The 21,038-nt window shown below is 40.0% G+C and overlaps 1 protein-coding gene across 1 annotated transcript in view; it reads left to right on the top strand.

The window, feature by feature from the left end:
* The window catches only part of brinp1 (bone morphogenetic protein/retinoic acid inducible neural-specific 1), a 106,215-nt gene extending 87,260 nt beyond the window's left edge, over nucleotides 1–18,955 (top strand). Inside the window, exons 6-8 of the mRNA XM_034896350.1 lie at nucleotides 3,030–3,266; nucleotides 5,812–6,034; nucleotides 16,508–18,955. Of these exons, the coding sequence (XP_034752241.1) occupies nucleotides 3,030–3,266; nucleotides 5,812–6,034; nucleotides 16,508–17,648 (1,601 nt within the window). The 3' untranslated portion in view covers nucleotides 17,649–18,955. The remainder of the gene's footprint in view (nucleotides 1–3,029; nucleotides 3,267–5,811; nucleotides 6,035–16,507) is intronic.
* Nucleotides 18,956–21,038: the final 2,083 nt, after the last annotated feature.

Raw genomic sequence — 21,038 nt, 5'->3', positions numbered from 1 at the left:
TATAGCCCAATCATTCTTAATGTGTTCACATGTTACTGAACTAACACAGCAAAGTACGGGATATCTGGGAATCTTGACCGGAAAATGATGGAGGAGACTGCACACATGATGAGTCCAAGAAATTTTTATTAAATGCAGCTTTATTCAATTGCTCAAGATAACCGTGGGTACACACACACACACACAGACACCTGTGTAACCAAAATGTATCTCTGTACATCAGAATAACTCCTCTTTTATACTTATCTTCTTGCCTTCACACATGTTAGTTTATCTATTTCTGTGATACAGTGTTACCTTCAAACCTCTACTTATTTGTTAGACCCGTTTTATACAGATAGACACGTTCCAATCTATTCTCAGCTGTGGGATTGGGTTACCTCAAACTAAGCCTTCTGTGCATGATCCTTAGAATAGATGAAATACAGTTGAAAACCTACATGCTTAAATAGTCCACCTATCAGTATGGAGAGTCAAAAAGATTAATGTTTTAACTCTGATTAGTTTCTCATTTCATTTTTGCCCCAAGGGCTCCAATTCTCTTACTCATTCCCCGCTGCAATAACAAATGTGGATGGATTTACTTTTATTGCATGACATCATTTCTACACTGGAGTGGGAGGACAAGACATCAAATTTCCAATACTTGAGTATGTGCTTGGTGGGAGAACATAGAGGAGAGTAGAAGAGGTGAAGAAACAGGAATGAGAAGAGTGATTGATGAAGTGAATGAGAACCAAAGGATGATAGGGGACGAGTCAAGGGGCATGTGCATGAGTGTGGCGGGAATGGGAGTGAGTGTAATGAAGTAAGACAGAAGAGATGTGTACAGTGACGGAGTATGAGGTAGAGCGAGAGAGGCTTGGGAAGAGAAGGGACAGAAACGTTGAAAGGAAAAGAGAGTGGAAAACAATAGATCGCAAGACTGATAGTGCTGAGCTGAATGTCAGCAAACTGAACGATTCCCTCTGCAATCTCCTATCCTCACAGTAATATCAGAGGAAGAAAACGTGTGTGTGCGTGGGGTAACACTGGAGGTATGAGGTATCGTTAGACACCAGAGGGAAAGAGGGAGGGCCGAAGCACTTGGTGTTATTGTGCACCCGGCCGCTGGCACCAGCACTGTCAGTAAGCAGCGTTGATCCGTGAACTTGCCATCTGGATTCTCCCACAAATCACATTAAAGTTTCAAGCCCAGGAATACATCAAGCTAAATGAATATTGGATCTAGGGCCCGCAGACAGGCCTGATGGAGAAAAAGCACTGTGCAACCCAACTCTTTTGTGGTCAGACATGATCCATGCATCCCCTTTACTCCCTCCATCTCCCCCTCCTTCTGTTCCCTTCATCACTGATGGGCAGTGCTTCTGATGAGGTGTAGAGGAGAAGAGAACCTGCTGAAATCCGAAAAAAGCGAGGTACAAATAAAAAAGGTTGTTTCGCATAAAGACAAGTTGAAAGTATTATTGTGCTGAATATATGCAGAGAGAAGAAGTTTGCTTTGTGGTAGCCTTTTATTTGAACTGAGATCATGATTATATACCAATATGACTGAAATATTAGCATCAATAACTGATATACAAAATTGCCAAACATTGCTGCATGAATCACCCTAACAAAGGCTGTCACCATGACGATGGGTGTTGACGTTGTCCTATGTTTCAGAGCCAAGTCTTGGCACATATGAAAACGTTAATATGCTTTAAACCAACCCCAATTTTCAGTGGTAATGAAAAGAAAAACAGGAATAGGAAAATAAGCAGCCTTAATTGCCACATGATTATGTCTTATAAGAGATACCATTCAACTATATGACAACGCCCGGAAAAGTATTCATATGTACAGTATGCAATTATAGGCTTACTATAACTCCCTCTCATTTCAGCTACATTATGTTGATTTTGCATACATGGATTCCTATTTTCACCCAAAGGTGAAAATAATATGTGAGCGAAAAAATAATGCAATCATTCATCATTCAATAACATGTAATATTATGGTTCCTGTTTGCATATTTTCTGCTGAAGCACTGTTTATGCTCAAGCAAAACCTATTAGGAAAATATTGCCTCACCTAGATGCCGTTTCATACAAGAAGGAAAAAATCTATTTACTTATTTTCCAATCCAGTGGATTGTAGAGCTAGTGATTTATTTTCCCCAAGCCCGGACTGAAGAGAAAGGCTTTACTGTTAGATGTTCAAGTTTTGTTTCTATGCGATCCCTAGGGTGAGATATGGATTGGCTTGGAGTCTAAAAATTATAAATACCTTAGCAGTGGTGAGAGTGAAGGGGTATTTGTAGCTTCATCCTCAAATTGGCCTTTAGATTACAGATTCATCTGTTGTCATTAGCATACAATTAACAGAATGCTGCAAAGTTAAGTATGCAAACCACTAGCAAATGATAACACTTATTGCACACAGTAAAGCATATGATACAAAAAATGCTACCAAAGGGAAACAGATTGCTTGATAAATAAACCAACATGGCACAAGCGTGCAGGCATCAATCACTGTTATCCAATGTCACATGAGTGACCCGCCACAGCATAGACAGCTCAAGTTGAATATAGTCGAGCTCTGAAGCAGATCCTTCAGAAAAATATATTAATGCTTTTAACACAAAGCAATCCTGGAAGGGAAGTCATTTCACCGCCGCTTTTTACCATTCTGGTAACGTTGTGTCACATACAGTATGTGTTTGCTATGTCTGTGAGATTCCATGCAGTATGGGTATTATGCGTTGACACAGTAATGGTGACTGTCGTTTTTCCATTTCAGTTCTTACTCTGAACAAAACTACACATTTAATTACAAAATGATGAAAACTGTGTTCTTCAGCGCACTTACATGTTATAAAAAGCATCAAGGCTGCACAGTTCAGATTTCTTTTCTTTTTTCAATTGCTTTACCAATTTCCAACGCAAAGAAAACTGAAAAAGGATTGGAATGCGTTTTCTTTCTGAGTTGTATTGTGTAATAGTCAAACACATTCTGTTTCGTTAAAACCTCCCATTTATCTGTTTCAGGTCTTCAGGTCATTTTTCCAGAATACCTGCAGGAGAAATTTGTCCAGTCAGCCCTGAGCTATATCATGTGCAATGGAGAGGGGGAGTACGTGTGCAGTAACAACCAATGCATCTGTCAGTGCGCCGAGGAGTATCCCCAATGCAACTGTCCCATCACCGACATCCAGATCATGGAGAACACCCTGTTGGGAATGTCTGAGTCCTGGGCATCTTCCTATAAAGACTTTGAGAACTCTGGTAAGATAGAAATTCATCCAATTTTAATTTACGATGACAACAATGAAAATAGTGTATACTTTGCAATTTTGTATTCATGATAAAGCTGTATAGGGATGTTTACAATTTAGCAAGGAAATAATCTTCAAGTGCATATCAATAATGGGCACACATGCAGAACTCAGGTAATTAAGGTAATCTTTTTTTTTTGATAGCTAATTTAAAAACACATTTAATAATTTGGCGACCTAGAATTTCTTGTCTAACTGCCGCCAGATTATGAAATGTGTTTTTAAATTAGCTTTGAAAAAAAATAAATTGCGAGATTACTGTAAGTACCTGATAGAATAGAAGGGTTTCTTACGTCACAGCAGAAAGTAGTGTGAAACCTCCATAGTGCTACAAACGGTCAGTGGATAGGCAAAAGACTGATGTTTGCTTTAGAGATTAGAAAATACTTACATGGGCCATCTTTGTAAGGCAATTACAAATAATAATTTTGTTTTTTTTGTGTGTAAGGAATGAATCACTGCAAAAAAGACAAGTTTCAAATGTCAAATGCTTCAATGTCATGGCACACGCCATAATCTCTCCCATACAAATTTCTTTGTTTTCATTAAATGCAAATGCAGCCCCAAATGGGTGCGATAAAACATTGGCCACAGAGAAAATGCACAGCCAGTGCCCAGTTGTTACAAAGCAAGTCACCATCTTTATCTATTATTTATACGACATGAAAGTGTCCCAATAAAACCTGTCAGCCGCAGATAAATATATGTATGTACCATAGAAGAAAGTTGATGTGAGTCGTGAAGGTCAGTGAGTGCAGCAAGTCCGTGAAGAGGTGGTGAAAAGTATACAAGGAGGCCAAAATAAAAAGGATTTATATAAATGTTTAATTGGCCCTTAATGCAAAATGCAATTCCCACAGGGGATCAGAAAACTTTCTGTTAACTCTTAACTTAATCCTTTCTCCAAACTGCTGAAGAAAATCCTAAAGGACACACGGCTTTTGATCCCAAATCAACTAGCTACTACAATAATACCAGCTAGTTTAGTTGATTCTGCAGATCTTGCATACATTTCTTAAATGTAGCATTATTCTTGGTACAGCTACATCAGATATCTCAATGGCAACTTAAGGTTTGGAAACCTTAGATAAATATGATAATATTAGATTGATAAAATGAAATCTTTGTGATTTCATGTCCTGGGCCAAAGAAACGAGATGTAACGGCACATGAGGTAAAGTGGGCTTACATTGTGAAAGTTGTAATCTCTAGAGAAGGTGCTGGGTTACTTGAGATAAGGGTCATTCAAGGGCCTATGTGGACTCTTTGAAAGCTGTATCGAAGAAAAGATCTTTGATGGCTTTGAAGCCTGTTTGAAAGGACTTGGCAACTGTTGAACTGGCATGACATGATAATGTTTTTTTTTTTATGAGGAAATCCGACAATTTTGAATGGATGCTGGGGGACACCCATCTTTTCTAGGAGAAGGGAGAGGGATGCGCCTGACATCTCTTAAAACTGGATGGAGGGATATGGCAAGCTTGAAACAGGGGATGAGAAAGAATCTGGCTTTCTTTGAAGGAAAGGGGGAAGGGAGCTCTGACATGCCTGGGAGGAGAGTGGAGGAAGTTCTGACATTTCTCGGCTGTGTCTGAAAAAGAGCTCTCAACTCTGTGGTTAATGTAGTTAAACTGTCTTGGAGAGGTCTGGAGGAGGATACTGGCTTAATTACTGTGCAGGTCTTTGCATGTCTTGAGGATGGGGATGTTTTCTTTTTAAAGTTTGAATGTGGAGAATTTCTGCATTCTCTGTTATCTTTTTTCTCCCGAACAAGTATCATTGAGCAACCGGGTTTTATACATAAAGTGCATTAGATTGTGTGTAGCTTTGCATCATCTAGACCAGCGGTTCTTAAACCTTTTTTCAATAATGTACCCCCTTTGAAATATGTTTTTTCAGCCAAGTACCAGTGCAGAACATTTTTTGGTAGAAAATAAGCCTGTTAAAAAAGGTACAATATAGTGCTGTGCAGCATCATTGTCTGATTTACTAAACAACAACCTTGTTATATGACCAAAGTTAGACAAATTCCAGAGACTTTTATACCTGCTATGGTAATGTCAGTGTAACTTCTCTGCTGCTTCTGTGTGTTGCTTAGTTTTGTAAAAGTTTGTACATTAAAATAAAGTGCTTATCTTTACTTTAGATGTTCTTAACATTTAGACTTAGAAGTACAATACAAGGGCGCCGGGGCAGCTCACCTGGTAGAGCACGCTGATATGCTGTGGCAATGCAGCAGCCATGGGTTCGGTTCTGACCTGTTTCCCTTTGCTGCATGTCATTCCCCCTCTCTCTCCACTTTCAAGTCTAAGCTGTCCTATCAGCAATAAAGGCCTAAAAATGCCAAAAAAGAAGTGCAATACAAGAAGATCCATATTAAGTGAAATTAATTGATTGTATTCTTACTTTTCTTTCACACCACCACACTCTCTCTCCACTCCTTATCTCTTTGTTTTGCAATCTGCCCTCTCACTCCATCCCTCTCTGTCATCCAGACGAGTTCAAGTCCTTTCTGAAGAGGTTGCCCGCCACTCACTTCCTGCCCATCAGCAGTGTTCATCTCCTGTGGGGCAGCGACTGGGACCTTCAGGCCCGCTACAGGCTCCTTCAGAGTTCCCTGGAGATCCAGCGGCTCAAGATCCAACGCACCGCCCGCAAGCTCTTTGGCCTCAGCATTCGTTGTCACCACAACCCCAACCACCAGATGCCTAGGGAGAGGTGGGTGGAAATATGACCTCCACATTGTGATGGAAAATACTGTAGATGTGGATTTGCTCAGCAACATAAAGCAAAGGTTCGGTTTTTGCCGTTGATATCTTTGGATATTTGCTTTTCCAAGAGCAAAAAAAGAAGATGTGAAACTGTATCCCACCGAGGAGTTCCACATCTTCTAGGGAAATTTCTCCTCTGAGATGATGTGGAGGTTTTATTTTGATTGTTGCTTCTTGAAACATGCACAGTAAGGATGTCATTCATTATACATTTCAACTTAATGGCTCTGTTTTTTCTGTCCATCAAGTCAACTTAGTGCTGAGGCTTGCACCCAAAGCACTCTTGCTCACTCTTGTATTTCACATTGCAATCTGAAAAGAAAATGTAGCTGTGGGAGTTTTCTTGAAAGGTCATTGCACACATCTGTCACCACCCACTGCAGTGGCAGCTTAAGAGCCTTGCTGCGGATGTGCCATGGTGTCAGCACTGCCTGAAATGCCAGGAATTTCTCCATCCGCTGTAGCAAATGGTAGAAAACACTATGCAGAATATGCAAAGTTCCCAGGTGCCACATGAAACACACCTAAAACCATTCTGTGTAGGGGATGTCGCCATATAAATGGAAACAGAATCCGTAAAATATTAATTTAAGTGGTCTGAAAATGAGCAGGTGTCAGCTGTCAGTGACAGAAAAGGAGCACACTCACATTTGTTTGTGAGAGTTGGCAAAGGTTTGTTCTGAAGTGTTATCAAAGAGCCGCACTATGCGCTTCCTCTTCTATGGAGTATGCATCAAGAGTGCCTGATGGCACTGGAAATAAATAAGAGCAGCGTCTTTATTTTCTTGCTTGTATGAGACAGCTTTGCATCTGATGGACGACTTATTTGTTTTTGTCACATCTGTGTGCGTATGTGTGCACTTTGCATATATGCCATACTTTCATAGTTTAATTTATTGCTTTAACTATAATCTGTTGTACACATATTTTTTGTTTTATTTTATCCCAAATCTCATCAACTTATTATTTTTATGTTATTGTCTAATGAAAAATAACAATTATTGTAATACTATGTAACTCTATTGTAACTTGTTGTTATAACTTTGTTTTTATCAAATATTCTTCATCACATTATTTGCACTATGCAAGTGTTTAGTCCCATTAAGATCTCTTTCTTTGTCCCTGATTCAAGAAGCGTGCCCCTGTTGCCAACAGGGACTAAAACCCTCATTTCTCCTCTGGGCAGCCTATAACAGCTGATCAGAGGATGAGTGAATTGAAGTAAAGCTGAAGGCCCATAAACCATCAGCCCAAGTGTTTTCAAGGTGTGTGCCAACCACCTTAGGGAGGCCTTCCAGCACATCCTCAACCTGTCAGTAAAGCTGCAGAGGGTACTGATGATGATATGAAAAACATCCTGCCTGGCCCCAGTGGCCAAGAATGGGCACACCAGGGTTCTAAACGACAGCACACCAGATCCCTTGTGAGAGACTGTTTAGATCCCCTCCAGTTCATACATCAGGTCCACAATGGGGAGGATGATGCTGTCAGCCACCTGCTACTCTGTGCATATTTGGACAGGCGCTGTAGAATCATGTTCATTGACATCTCCAGTGGTTTAAACACCATCCAAGGTTCTCTCCCGGGAGAATTCCCCTGAGCTATGCATTTGGAAATGCCAGTGATCACTTTGATCACAGATTACCCCACCAGGAACACGTTTTTGACACTATGCAACTCTGTGTCAGATCAACAAGTAGACAACAAGTGGCTCCTCTGGGAACTGTACTCTCTTTCTCACTTAACCTTTAAATCTTATAAGAGTAACCAATATGAAAGAGATGATGTAGTACTATTGGTAGGTGAAATCACCCCCCAGATTTATTTAAACTAATAAGAAAACTGTAGTATTAGAATTTAGACTACATATGCAATAGAAATTAGAACCTAATACTTTCTGAGAGGCCTGCGACTTTCTAAGGAAGGCTGTAGCTGTACTGTTGCACTGCAAGTGGCTCGTACAGTCTTTTGCAATGTACTGGAAAGGTAAGAAAAAAGCGGGGGGAAAAAAGCTTTTGTAATGCTTTGTTGCCTAGAGAACTTTGCTAAGAAAGATAGTTCATGGAGGTGAGCTTAAAACTCACTGTTTTGTACAGTCTATCTCACTTGAGGGGCCTATTAGTCGCTTAATAAAGCATATTTATCATGCACACACTATTAGAGCATGCATAAATGTGATTGTGAACAAATATACAGTCATAGCTAAGTTCAGAATAGAGGTACTGATAGAGTAGAGATAATGTACTGACTGACACTATGACACAGTAGAGTGATGCATTCTTAATGAACCAGCTCCTCTTTAGTTTCATTTTATTTCATAATTCTTACATGCAGCCTGTAAGCATTCATATTATGCCAGTCCTAGTGCACTTTTAGTTTAATTAAATTATGGATGCAAAGTAGGGGAAGGGGAAGTTACTTATTACTAATTGCAATTATTATGAATTAAACTTATATTAACAAGTTAGACTTATCCCAAAAAGATTGTTACTTTTAAATGCCGCCCCTTCACCATTGCACATTGCAAAAGGACAGTCAATAAACGTATTTAAATCAGCTAATGAAAGACAGGCTCAGATGCATTGTTGGCTGGCCATAATTACAATTGCATATCTCCACCTTATAATTTTTCTAGGTTTACCTTACCACAAGGCATCCATTCATTACAAGCATCGTAAATTCATGTTGTGAACACTCACTGCAATAACTGTGTGGAAACTTTATAGCTGAACTATATTGGATTTGCAATTGCATTTCCTGTAATGAGTATAGCGGCTTGCTTCAAGTATAATAAACATAGCAGTTTGTCTTTGGTATAAATAATTAATAGTGACAGATATGAAGTAGCTTCACTCCTAGCCAAATCATTTGCATCCAGGCTATGTATTAGCTTCAATTATTCATGTCAAGTCAAGCATATTTACAAATATGTGTGTCTTCCATGTGATAAATTACTTTTCCCTAATTTGTATTAATTTGAAAGTGTTTGCTTAAACATATTGTTACCACATTGTTGCATTTAGGTTTTTTACTTAATATATCATCCCACAAAATCATCAAGGGTTTTGCTTTCTCTCATTCGGAGCTCCCGAAAAGGTCATGGTGGAATTTATTTTTATGAACTACATTTGGGTTCCCCCGCAATATTGTTTGCATTCCCCTTGATCCAAAGAAAAGTTAGTGTGTCGACCCTGTCTAGTTACAAATATGATACACAGCCACTTTAGACTAATGCTCTAAAGATACTATAGAAACATAACCCTTCCATTAGTGTCGCACCCATTATAAATTGTCACAGCCATGATCATAAAAACCAGGGCACTGCCTTTGCTACAGCCACAAACACACTACATAATACATAAGACTATATCATAATACAGCTCAGCCTTTCTCTATGGATCAGAGGTAACACAAAACAATTACAGAAATAAAATTTCTCTGGTGACCTTTTGAGGGCTCAGTACACTTTTAATACCATTTAAATACCATCCATTAGTCTTTTTTTCTGTTTTCTTTAATTGTCCTGTTCTGATGTTCTTTTTTCTTTTCCTTGCTCCAACATAGGAAGGAGCTATGAATTATGTCACCTACACAGTTGTGTTTTGATACCCCATTACAAACCCAAAGTGTGCTCAAATTCATTAAAACAAACAGCATCCATTCTGATGTATTTTCATTTAATTTTCTATGGCAAGTCTAAGCCAAGCTAATGCTGTAAAAATGAATTGGGCAAACATAAAAGTAGCTGCTTGATGCACTCAAATAGCTTATTGGGGAAGACATGTAATCTTGTGTAAGAAATACATATTTTATAGCAGTAAATGCAGCATATTGAATGTGTAGATTATTTGTACAGTGCCTCATGTTTTTTCATACACATTCAGATTTTTTAAGGGGGTTAATGAAGTAACATTTATTTGGCCAAAATCAGACACAGGTGAGGCTCACCTGTGAGGAAGAAGTAATTTGAAGCAGCATGTTTCCTTTTTGTCAGTCATGGAAAATGCATGCAATCATTAACTTTTTGTGCTTTAGTAGGTTGACTTTCTAATGGAAACGTAGAAAGTAATGGCCAGAGTAGCTAGAGCTCAGAGCTAGACATACTGTATGTGGAGCCTGGTTAGCTGGCCCTGCTGTGACTGCCCTTCCTGCCTTAGGGCTAATCAAAATCAAACTGTGAAAGAAGGCAGGGGTGCTGTGGTGTGTTCATGGTGTAGAAATAGGGATATTATTAGTGGGGGATTGAAATTGTTGGCGGTGTTACCATCAGACTGTTTTGCTTCGATACAGTGAAACCAATATACCGGCACATCTATGCTTGGTAGAGCTTTTTATATTCATACTGGAATGGACAAAAAACACAAGCTGGAGGAAACTAACATGATACACTCATTTCTCTAAAGACACTGCAATACTACAGAGTGGCAATGGAAAGTGATGTAAAAATCACAAATACAGTGCCTGCGCCAGGAGATTAAGACGTCTCATCTCTAGGGGAAGAGGCAAAAGCAGACATCAGCACACTAGTGCTCATAAGCAAACAACCTCTAGAAATAGCTGCTCCATGCAAGCCACACATCAAGTCTGCAATGGAACAAACACATAGGGAAGCCAGTGAGAAACACGATCAGATGGATTGCAGTGTTGGAAAGACCACACAGATTTATGGCAAGAATACAAGAAAATACATTAAAAAAATACACAGGTCAGAAAAGCTGAAGCCAAAGAATAAAACAAAAATGAGGATAGCTTTTATTTGAGGTTTGCCAACTCTTACACATTTGGCATGACCCAGAAGCTTTTGGACTCTGTCACATGCTGTTATGTCATGTTGCAAAGAAAAGCAAATTAATAAAAGTAAATATACAACAAAGGCGTGGTACTCTGTATCAGTTAAATTACTGCTGAGTAGATCAAAAGCCATATTGACAATAACAATAGAAGGGCTCTCAAAGTACATATTCAGAGACACGTTATCTTACAGAACACTTGCGCAAACTGCAAAAAGTCAAAAAAGTAGGATTGGGCAATGTCTCCTAAATTGGCAGTATAAAAATAAAAAGCGATGGACAATGATATCATCGTTAGGTGGGAGGCACTTTTATTATCTTGTTCTACTAGTATGGCCCAACAGTTAACATAGAAACTGTCAGACATACATTAAAATGCCCTCTGCAAATAGACAGGATTACGTGGCTATGCTGCCACCTGCTGGTAGGGGCAGTAAAGAACAACTTGACACACATTCACTTACGGTGCTGTCTTTACTCAATCATATGTTTGTTATCTGTGTAATGACAATACAGTGGAACGTTCGCCTTCAACAGAGCGACAGTTGTAACCTAATATACCATCATTACTGAGATTAAACTACATTATTGGTTATATTTGCACTGAAAATGGATTCAATCAACAAAACTTAACTCTTTCAGCGCACAGGAACAGGTGCGCAAAATTGGCTCCCACACAAAAATAGCACCCTTTTGAATTAGCCTACTGTTGCCAACGAGGTTCATAAATCCTACATAACATTGTCCCATACCCACAGGACATCAGACTTACTTATTGATGTATGCACACAGTAGTGTCCACAAAAAAGAAAAGTGTAATAATAATTCCACGTTCTATTTTGTATAGGCGTGACCTTCTAAGGGCTATGCTGCTGGTTTTATCCCCGGTTTATCCCTTGGCGCATGCACAGTTGTAAAGATTTTCTTTCCCGCCCTTGCATCCAACACGGGCCTCAACTAAATCCGTAGTTACTGTATAAATACACTGCGGACCCGTTGTTCGTCTCCCATGTTTTCTTCAATTACGTAGTATGAAGACAAGCTCAAGAATTTCCACCGGGGCTCGCATCTGGCCCAAAACCCTTCTATATGCTTTTCCTCCAGCCCCTCTGATCCCTTGCCTCCTGTAGCGCATCCAGGAGGAGAATCTGTCAGTTGTTCTGGTGGCACCGGAGCGCACAAGCGCGTTCTTGTTCCCGACCCTCGTTCAGCTGCTGGTGTCATCCCCCGGTGATAACCCAGAGGCTGTGGGGCTGGTTGCTGGGCGGGAACGCCACAGAGATTAGGCTTGCCCCTGCCGTGGTGCGCACCATCCGGGGCTCCAGGGCCCCTTCTACCACAGCATGTTACGCAGGGCGCTGGTCTGCCTTCCAGCGCTGGTGCACAGAGAGAGATGCGGATTCCACATTGTGTCCCCTACCTCTCATGTTGATGTATCTACAAACTCTGGGGGATAGCAATTTTGCCATCTCATCCTGGCACGAGGGCTATGGTGAGAGGACAGTTTTTTCCCATCCCCTGGTGAAGCGTTAAGCAGGTTAGGCGACAAGAAACGTCTGCGTCCTGCCTCTACATTAGAGGGGACGGCAGCCTCCTGGGCTTCTGAAATGTCTGAACCTTCCATGTCCTGTTCAGATCTGTCCACAATCAACGACGCGTATTGCTTCGTGGGATGAGGACAAAAAGCGGACGCCCGGTTGTTACCAATCTCACGCACACCTAGTGCATGCTGCTGCAGTCCCATCCAGTTTTATGAATATTTTTTGTGAGACGCAGTTTTGTGTTTGTGTTACATGCCCGGAGATAATCATGTCACTCCGTTGCATGCGTGATTTTTCGGCCACATACAGTCCTCCCTCAGGCGTCCCTTAAAGAGTCAGTCACGCACAATTCCCATTTACTCATTGGACTACTGCCATCAGACTGCAAACCTTATGAACTTTTCAGGCCATGTCATTAGCATGGCCGGCTTTATCAGAAGAATGAATCTGATTAAGCCTCTGTACATTGTTGTTGGGAAAATGTTCAGCTTGTTGGACCTGTGCCGCAGGTGGCATTGACTACATTAGCTAAGCTCTAACCCAGTAGCGTAGTCCTTAGAATGCGAAGCCTAATCGAAATAGAACGATAGTTACGTATTGTAACTCTAGATTGTATGAGTATAGGAGTAAGGTCCGAGCCACCTGCTCCTAGAACATTAGGTAAAGAAAAAGCTGAGGTTTGGGTGAAGAACAACGAGTCCGCTGTTTATATTTAAAGTAACAGCGGACGTAGTTGAGGCCCGTCCTGGATCCCAGGGCGGGAAAGAAAATCTTCACGACTGCGCATGCGCGAAGGGATAAACCCAGGGCTATGCCTATACTCATAGAATTTGGATCTGGATTTACAATAGGCAACTATCGATAACGCCTTTTTTCTCTCGCTCAAGACTGCTCAAGAGCATGACCTTGCCACTTGTGATACGCTAAGAAAAAAAAAAAAAGTAGCTTCCACTTAAGGGGCCCTTTCTTGTATTGCAACGTAATTGCAATGTAAATGTCTTTGCTAGTTTAAGACCGATGCAGAACAATTTCCAGTCCAACACAAGAGTGGGGAGTGGCATCGCAATGGTGGCTCTCCGTCGTGATGGTGGTTAGCCGCTCAACCCTACAAAGAAACCAAACTAAAGACAAAAATATTAAAATGAGATCAGTGCTAATCAGCTTTTTTCTACACTAGTTTTAATATAAAAAGAATACATCCTCTCCAGACAGAATGCTATCGTCTTTTGAAAGGGAACAAATTGGCAAGCTTTAAATGTATTCAATTATTGAAATGGCTATATCCAGATTACCTTAATCTCTGGGAGGAAAATGACACCTTTAAATCCTTTTATATGAAAGGAAATCCTTCAGAACTCTATCACAAGGATTCATCACTTCTTGGGAGTTTTTCTTGAGTGTATAAGAGTTATAACAGTATACGAGTTTTACAAGACCACATTAGTTAGATCCTTTGTATACTGGTCTAAGTATTCATCATACAAGATTCTCCTCTATATAAAAAAAAATCCCATTGACACCCAGACAAGATCTTACTGAATGCTGATAAGATAATGCCTTAACCACATGGCTTTGGGTTATTTCTCTGAATCTGACGGGCTTTATGAAAACATTGATACATAAAAAGTTGTGGTTGTTAAGGTTTGCATTGGCCCCTAAGTGTATTATTTTAATGAAATTACTCTCTGCCCAACAACATTCAGTTCTTTACTTTACCCTGCAGTTTTTTCAGATAGGGTTATCCCCTCTCCGTTCTATTAAGGGATTCCATTGATCTACTTGTGATCTCTGTTTGTGGCTCTCTAGAAAGAAACACAAAGGTTTTTTTTTACAATGTGAAATGCAAGTATCAAACGCCAAACGCAAGTAGCTTTGTGGGCGGATCTCAGGCGCTGTTGCTATTATACCGGCGGGATAAATGAATATTGCGCTCGACACAAATCTAAACTGGGTTTGTCTGAAATAGCTACATTACTCATAGGTGTAACGTGAAATAAACCAATCAGAGCACTATCTCACATTACCTTTAAAAGCAGGCGTGCTTGTTCCATGGGGGATTGCTACTATAAGGGCGGATTTGCAAGGCGCATGCTCTTAATACATCCATAGGTGCATCCCAGGAGTTGTTCACTAACAACTGTTGTGTTGTTAAAGCCAAAGTAAGTAATGCAATAACGATATTTTTCAACCTAACCTTAACTGTATGACATCATTGCAATACTCAAGGTGTAGCCGAGTGCCTCTCAATCGTTTTAATTTTTTTCATTTCAAAGAGCCCCAGTTTGCTATTTACACTGTACACTATCTGAGTGAGTTTGAGCTTTGCCAATCACAAGCGCCTCGATTCATCTGACAACTTCTGGCATTCTTCTCCCTGGTTTTGAATAACTTTTGGAAGTCAATAATATTCCAAATGTTTTTTCTCGGTCTGACCTATTGATACAACCTTAAACACGGCAATAATTAACCATTTTCCCTGACAATGTTCGGGTTCTACTTCAGTGCCTGTGCATTGTTTTGATGCAGAGTATCTCCAATACGGCAACCTCCCGTCTGATGATGCGTCATGAAAACCCTCTCTCCTGGTGGTACACGTGCGTTAGTTTGAATGCACTTTATTGTTTTTAAAGGTTTTCTGCGGAAAAGAAAAAAGCCAGTTTAATGAAGATTCAAGATGGCCGACGTTTGTTTTGCTTCGGAAATCTTTTTGTAAAGACGACAGGCTAACCCCCTACGGGTGGGTTGAAAACATGCAGAGGCAGATCCTACTACTGGCTGTAGTTGATTGCTGTTGGGCAAAAAAATCTTTTTTTCCAGCCCCAAAATATAGAGATCTCTCATCTCATGGGTACATGAGGGTGGGAAGCATGGTCATTTAACCTCTCAGAGAGTTCATCAATTAAAATGGGTGTTTGTCTCACATCTTACATCCCGCTATGGAGGAAAATAGAATCAATGAAGGGTTATGGATTTTTGAGGAATGTATGTAACAGCGGAATGGTGATATTGAAATGTCTTTACATTAAAAGCAGTGATGGACACAAACACAACAATTTACAGATGTCATAGAATTCAATTCTAGCCATTCATTTACCATAGAATTTCTTAACGTTGTTTTGTAAAAGTGTTTTTTCGTGGGGGGAATAAGGTACACATCATTGCTACTGAGTATGCTTCAAATTTCTCTCATCCTCAATTTCAAGCCAAAGTTAGTAGAATCAAACAATGTGCTCTCATTGTCCTCTATAGGTGATTTGTTTAGGGCTCATTTTGGATATAGCTTGGGGGCTTTCTGGCCTGCTGAGAATGCATTGTCATTTATCATAGTTAAGTCTTAGCTTCATTAACATGTCAAGTTAACCTTGACCAGCCCTCGTCTTGAAAAATTAGGATTCAGAATTCACCTCCTACAGTCAGAAAATGAGTTCCATAGCTGTCAAGATGACAAGGAAAGATGCCTGAGGGAAAAAGAAGAGATAAGATAAGAATAGCAAGTAATGCCTTCCACCTAGGGAAATAATGCACCCCCCAACATGAAGGGAAGGACTTATTCTATTCCCGACTATTCTGACTAGATGGATTTCACGTACAGATTGTTGCCAACCATTTTTTAAAGCATTTTATCGATTTTATGGTTCTGTGTTCATACCTTTGCGCCATTGGTGTCCATTAATTTTAGTATTGTTAAGTTAACTGTCTTGAAGCTTACTTTAGATACAGTAAAGCACCCCAGTTGACGTAATGAAGGGATTTATTCATAAAGCTTTTAAGTGAATTACCACACAATAAAAGATAGTTGAACATAATAAATCCAAACATGATTTCCAATGTGTTAGGTGTCAAAGCATGTTTACATCTTTTCAAGTTGATTGTCAAAATGTACTGACATAAATGAACTATCTTCTGGAAAATCTAAAAAATGCACAGAAGCACCACAGTATGCTATGGAAAAACGTGTCAACAGTATTGTATTGCATACACAACTTGTAGTAAATGGGCAAAAAATAGTGCTTATATGATAATACTTGGCAGTTCCATTTGACCACTGTTAATGATTCTTTCCTGATTTTCCTTCTCGTTTCTCTCTAGATCTGTGATGCAGTGGCTTAACAGGGTTCAGTCCTTCCTCTACTGCAATGAAAACGGATTCTGGGGGAGCTTCTTGGAGAGCCAAAGGACATGCGTGTGCCACACAGGTGTCACTCTATGCCAGCGACCCATCCCATGTGTCATAGGTGGCAACAACAGCTGTGCCATGTGCAGCCTGGCGAACATCTCACAATGTGGCTCCTGCAACAAGGGCTACAAGTTGTACCGTGGTCGCTGTGAGCCCCAGAATGTAGACTCAGAACGTAGCGAGCAGTTCATTAGCTTTGAAACTGATCTGGACTTTCAGGACCTTGAACTGAAATACCTGTTACAGAAAATGGATTCGCGACTGTACATTCACACTACTTTTATCAGTAATGAGATCCGACTAGAAACCTTCTTTGACCCTCGATGGCGTAAGCGCATGTCCCTGACTCTCAAGAGTAACAAAAACCGGATGGACTACCTTCACATGATAATCGGTCTTTCGATGAAGATCTGCCAGATGCGAAATAGCAGCATTGACCCCATGTTCTTTGTTTATGTCAACCCATTCAGTGGTAGCCACTCAGAAGGCTGGAGCATGCCCTTTGGGGAACACGGTTACCCCCGCTGGGAAAAAGTTCGACTGCAGAACTCCCAGTGCTTCAACTGGACTCTCCTGCTGGGAAACCGGTGGAAGACCTTCTTTGAAACGGTGCACATCTACCTGCGTAGCCGCGCTAAGATCCCAACTGGCCTACGCAATGACACAGGACAGGGTCCGGTGGATCTCGGAGACCCTAACAAGCGGCAGATCTACATAAAAATATCTGACATCCAAGTGTTCGGCTACAGCCTGCGCTTTAATGCCGACCTGCTCCGTAGTGCTGTGCAGCAGGTTAACCAGTCATACACACAAGGGACTCAGTTCTACTCATCCTCATCTGTTATGCTCCTGTTACTGGACATTAGAGATCGGATTAACCGCCTTGCCCCTCCATCTGCACCTGGCAAACCCCAGCTGGACCTCTTCTCTTGTATGCTAAAGCATAGGCTCAAGCTCAACAACAGCGAGATGATTCGAGTAAATCATGCCTTGGACATGTACAGCACAGAGATACTAAAACAATCAGATCACCTGACTGCTAAACTCTGTTGAACATACTGTAGTAAGTAATTAACATAAGGACAGCAAACAGAAACACCCAACAAATGAACTACGAGGGGATCCTATTGTTCATTTAGTTTTCTCTTTTTCATTTTTGGACCTTTTCTGCCTTTTGATGTATTATTAACTTTGTAAGCATAATTCTTAAAGAGATAAAGGAAAAAGGCAGTGATTAAAAGCATTTCAGATAAAGATAAAGAAGATTAATGGAACCACTATAAAGACTGTATCATATTTGTCCCAGCATGTCTGTCATTTCAAAAAAGAACTTAAAAAAGAGGAAAAAAAAAATATTAAATCTATGTACTGGTGAAAAAGAGGCCTTGATTTTACTCTGAGGGATCAAAGGTTATATCTGAAACTGCCATTCTTTACTGAGAAAAACATTTTTAAAGGAATAATGAAATAACACAAGGGCAGACCAGATATCCTTTTATTTCAGCTAATGTGCAAAACATTTCCGACCTAACGGACAGTTTAATATTAAAATATGTTTATACATTGTAAGGATTAAATAGCCCTAGTTAATAAGTAGTCAACACATCACTTATAGACTCTTTATTACATTTCAAACCCACTGCAGATCTGCATTGCTCTTTGTGAGTTATGAGGCACTCTGTCATTGTTTTGACACATAAGGCACACAGCAGGGCAGTAATGGATAGTCATGTCAAGTAACAAAAGCCAGCTGGTTATATATATACATATATATGTGGGTGAATGTATGTGTGCGTGTGCAAATGTGCGTATACCTTTTTTTTGGCTTGATGCTTATTGCTGTTCGTTAATTGAATGTGTCATTTGAGATTGACTCCAGTCTAAGCAAAATCTTGCATTTGGAGCGCTTCTTCTCGTGTTTGAAATTCCAGCTGTGTTTTTCACAAGGCAGTACCTCCTGGTGCGTGAGTGCAATATTGTGGTCTGAAGATTTAACAATCAATGCTATTTTGTACAGCTTTGCAAAATGTACATGTTGTGACTGCTGATTTGTGGAGCTTTTCAGCACCAAGAGCAAAATGTAAACATTCTTCATCCAGGCACATTTGCAAGACAACTTAAAGCCATACACTTACCTGAGGTAGACATACAGTTAGACATAAAGTTCATCCCCATTTAACAAAAGTACGTACATAAAAAATGTTCCATTTGAATGTTTTTATTTTATTCTCTCGATTTTTAGATAAGAGCACAGCAACAAGGGAGATGACAAGAGAAAGCATATTATGTTGGATAAGAGTTGTGTTGTAAAACCATTGAATTTTTCTGTTGTGCCACGGGAAAAAAAAGGAAAAAAAAAGAAATGGTTATATTAAAGTTAAAATACATTTTTGGCGGTGTTTAATCTGTAAGCTTTTTATAACCACATGTAAAGATTACTTTTTTTCTCTCTAGATATGAAATTTAACCTTGTTTTGCATGTTGCTGGAAACAACAACAGAGCTACAACTGTGTTTAACACTCTCAATCATCTGAAATATGAAACACTACCTAAACGTATTGTTGGTCACATTTTATTTGGGTAATCTGATGCTGAAACATTGCTATTGCTGATGAATATTTGTAGGGCCAGTCCATTACCTGCATGTTTGTTAAGAACAATAGAGGCAAGATCAAGACATACAACCTATAGCTGTTATCATTGACAGGTTTAAAAAAGCAGCTTGGTCTCACAAAATTCCGTGATGATAATCACAAGCTGCATTATGTGGGGGTGTCACGGAATGTGTGAAAAGTCTTTGTAGCCACCACGAAAAACTTCTATCTATCTATCTATCTATCTAGTATGAAAGCCCGAAAATCCACATAAGGAGGGTTGTTAGGGTGTTGGATGGCTCCATCACAGGACTTTCACCCTGGAGACTGGGGATCCTGTCCTGCGTGTAATGTTTTCTAAAATCATTTTCTTCTTTTCCTAAACACATCCGTACTGTTCTTCCCCCGTGTCACGGAACCGTAAGCCCACCCACTCCAAATTTTTCCCTTGGCCCATCACATACTTTTCATTAATCCCTGTTCATATCCGGAAGTCTTCTGCAGGCCCATCACAGAATTCTGTGAGATCAGGTTGAAAAAAGAGGTGTATTTGCTTCCATGTCTCCCAAACTTTGGAAAAAACCTTCCTCCCAGTGTAAAAGCTGACAGCCAGTTGCAAGCTTTTAGAAAAACATCTTAAAGTGCTCATATTATGCATTTTGTTTTTCTTCCCTTTCCTGTATGTTATATACAGCATTTTTGTTGTCCACATTATGGGTTTACAAAGTGAAAAAGCCCAAAGTCCACCCCAAAGGGACTTACCATCTCCGACAGATAAGACTGTTCCCAAACTGCTCCAAACATCTCTATTTTAGTCCCGCCTTTACTTCTGTGACAAATAGTGGCTATGATTATCTTTATGGTTTATTTTACTGTTTTCAGTCTTTGTATGAAGCACTTTTTTAGTCTTGGGAGGTGCTTCATCAATAATAACTTATTCACTTAAGTCTAATCAATTTCAGGTGATTCAGTAGTCAGCAAAATAATTCACCAATGTTCGGTTAGCGCGTACAGTATGTAGTGGCCGGTTCAGGACGACCGAGGCTCAGGTTGTCAGGCTCAGCTCTGTGTTGTCAAATTGATCTCACAGTACATGACTATCATCAGTCTACAGCCGCAGGTTAATAACCCAACATTCGTAAAGGTGCATTTTGTGAGTGAGCAGATCCTTCTGTAGGGCTATTGTTTCCAGTTTGCAAAGAATGGCAGTACCGCCATGAAGTAAGCAACAGCAAGAAGGAGAGAGGGCATCTGGACTGGTGGATACAAATTAAATGTGCTGTATCGTGACGAGTGCATCTGCTTGGGTGTAGATAGTAGCTGCAAGCTGTCTCATCCCTCCTTGGTGTTGTAGTTTATCAGCCCCAGTTATGTATTTTGAGCTAATTCGCATGCTAATGGTAACATGGTAGACTTTACATTTTTTCAAATATGTGAGCATCCATAACATTGTCATCGTAACATGTGCAGGCTGACAGTACATCCTGATGAATTTGTTTGATTTGATGCAGAGCTGACTTTGACACACTGAAGTTAAAATGAGACGGAGAAGGCCACACGCCTGTAATCAATTGAGATGCCGTAAAAAAGGGGACTCGATTTTTCAGCATTAACATTGGACTATCCAAATGAATTGTTACATTATTATTATTATTATTATTATTATTATTATTATTATTATTATTATTATTATTATTAAGTGCCTGTTATCTATCCCTTTAACACGTTTAAAGCTGGAAAATACTTTTAGATGTCACACGGAGAAGTGACACTGAATTAGCTACAGAATTTAAGACCATAAGTGATGATCAAATATACACTTTTCATCCGCTCCTGAGAACTGCAGGG

Source organism: Etheostoma cragini, chromosome 16 (genome assembly GCF_013103735.1).
Source record: "Etheostoma cragini isolate CJK2018 chromosome 16, CSU_Ecrag_1.0, whole genome shotgun sequence".
Lineage (NCBI taxonomy): Eukaryota > Metazoa > Chordata > Actinopteri > Perciformes > Percidae > Etheostoma > Etheostoma cragini.
This window is presented reverse-complemented; position numbering and strand designations above follow the sequence as displayed.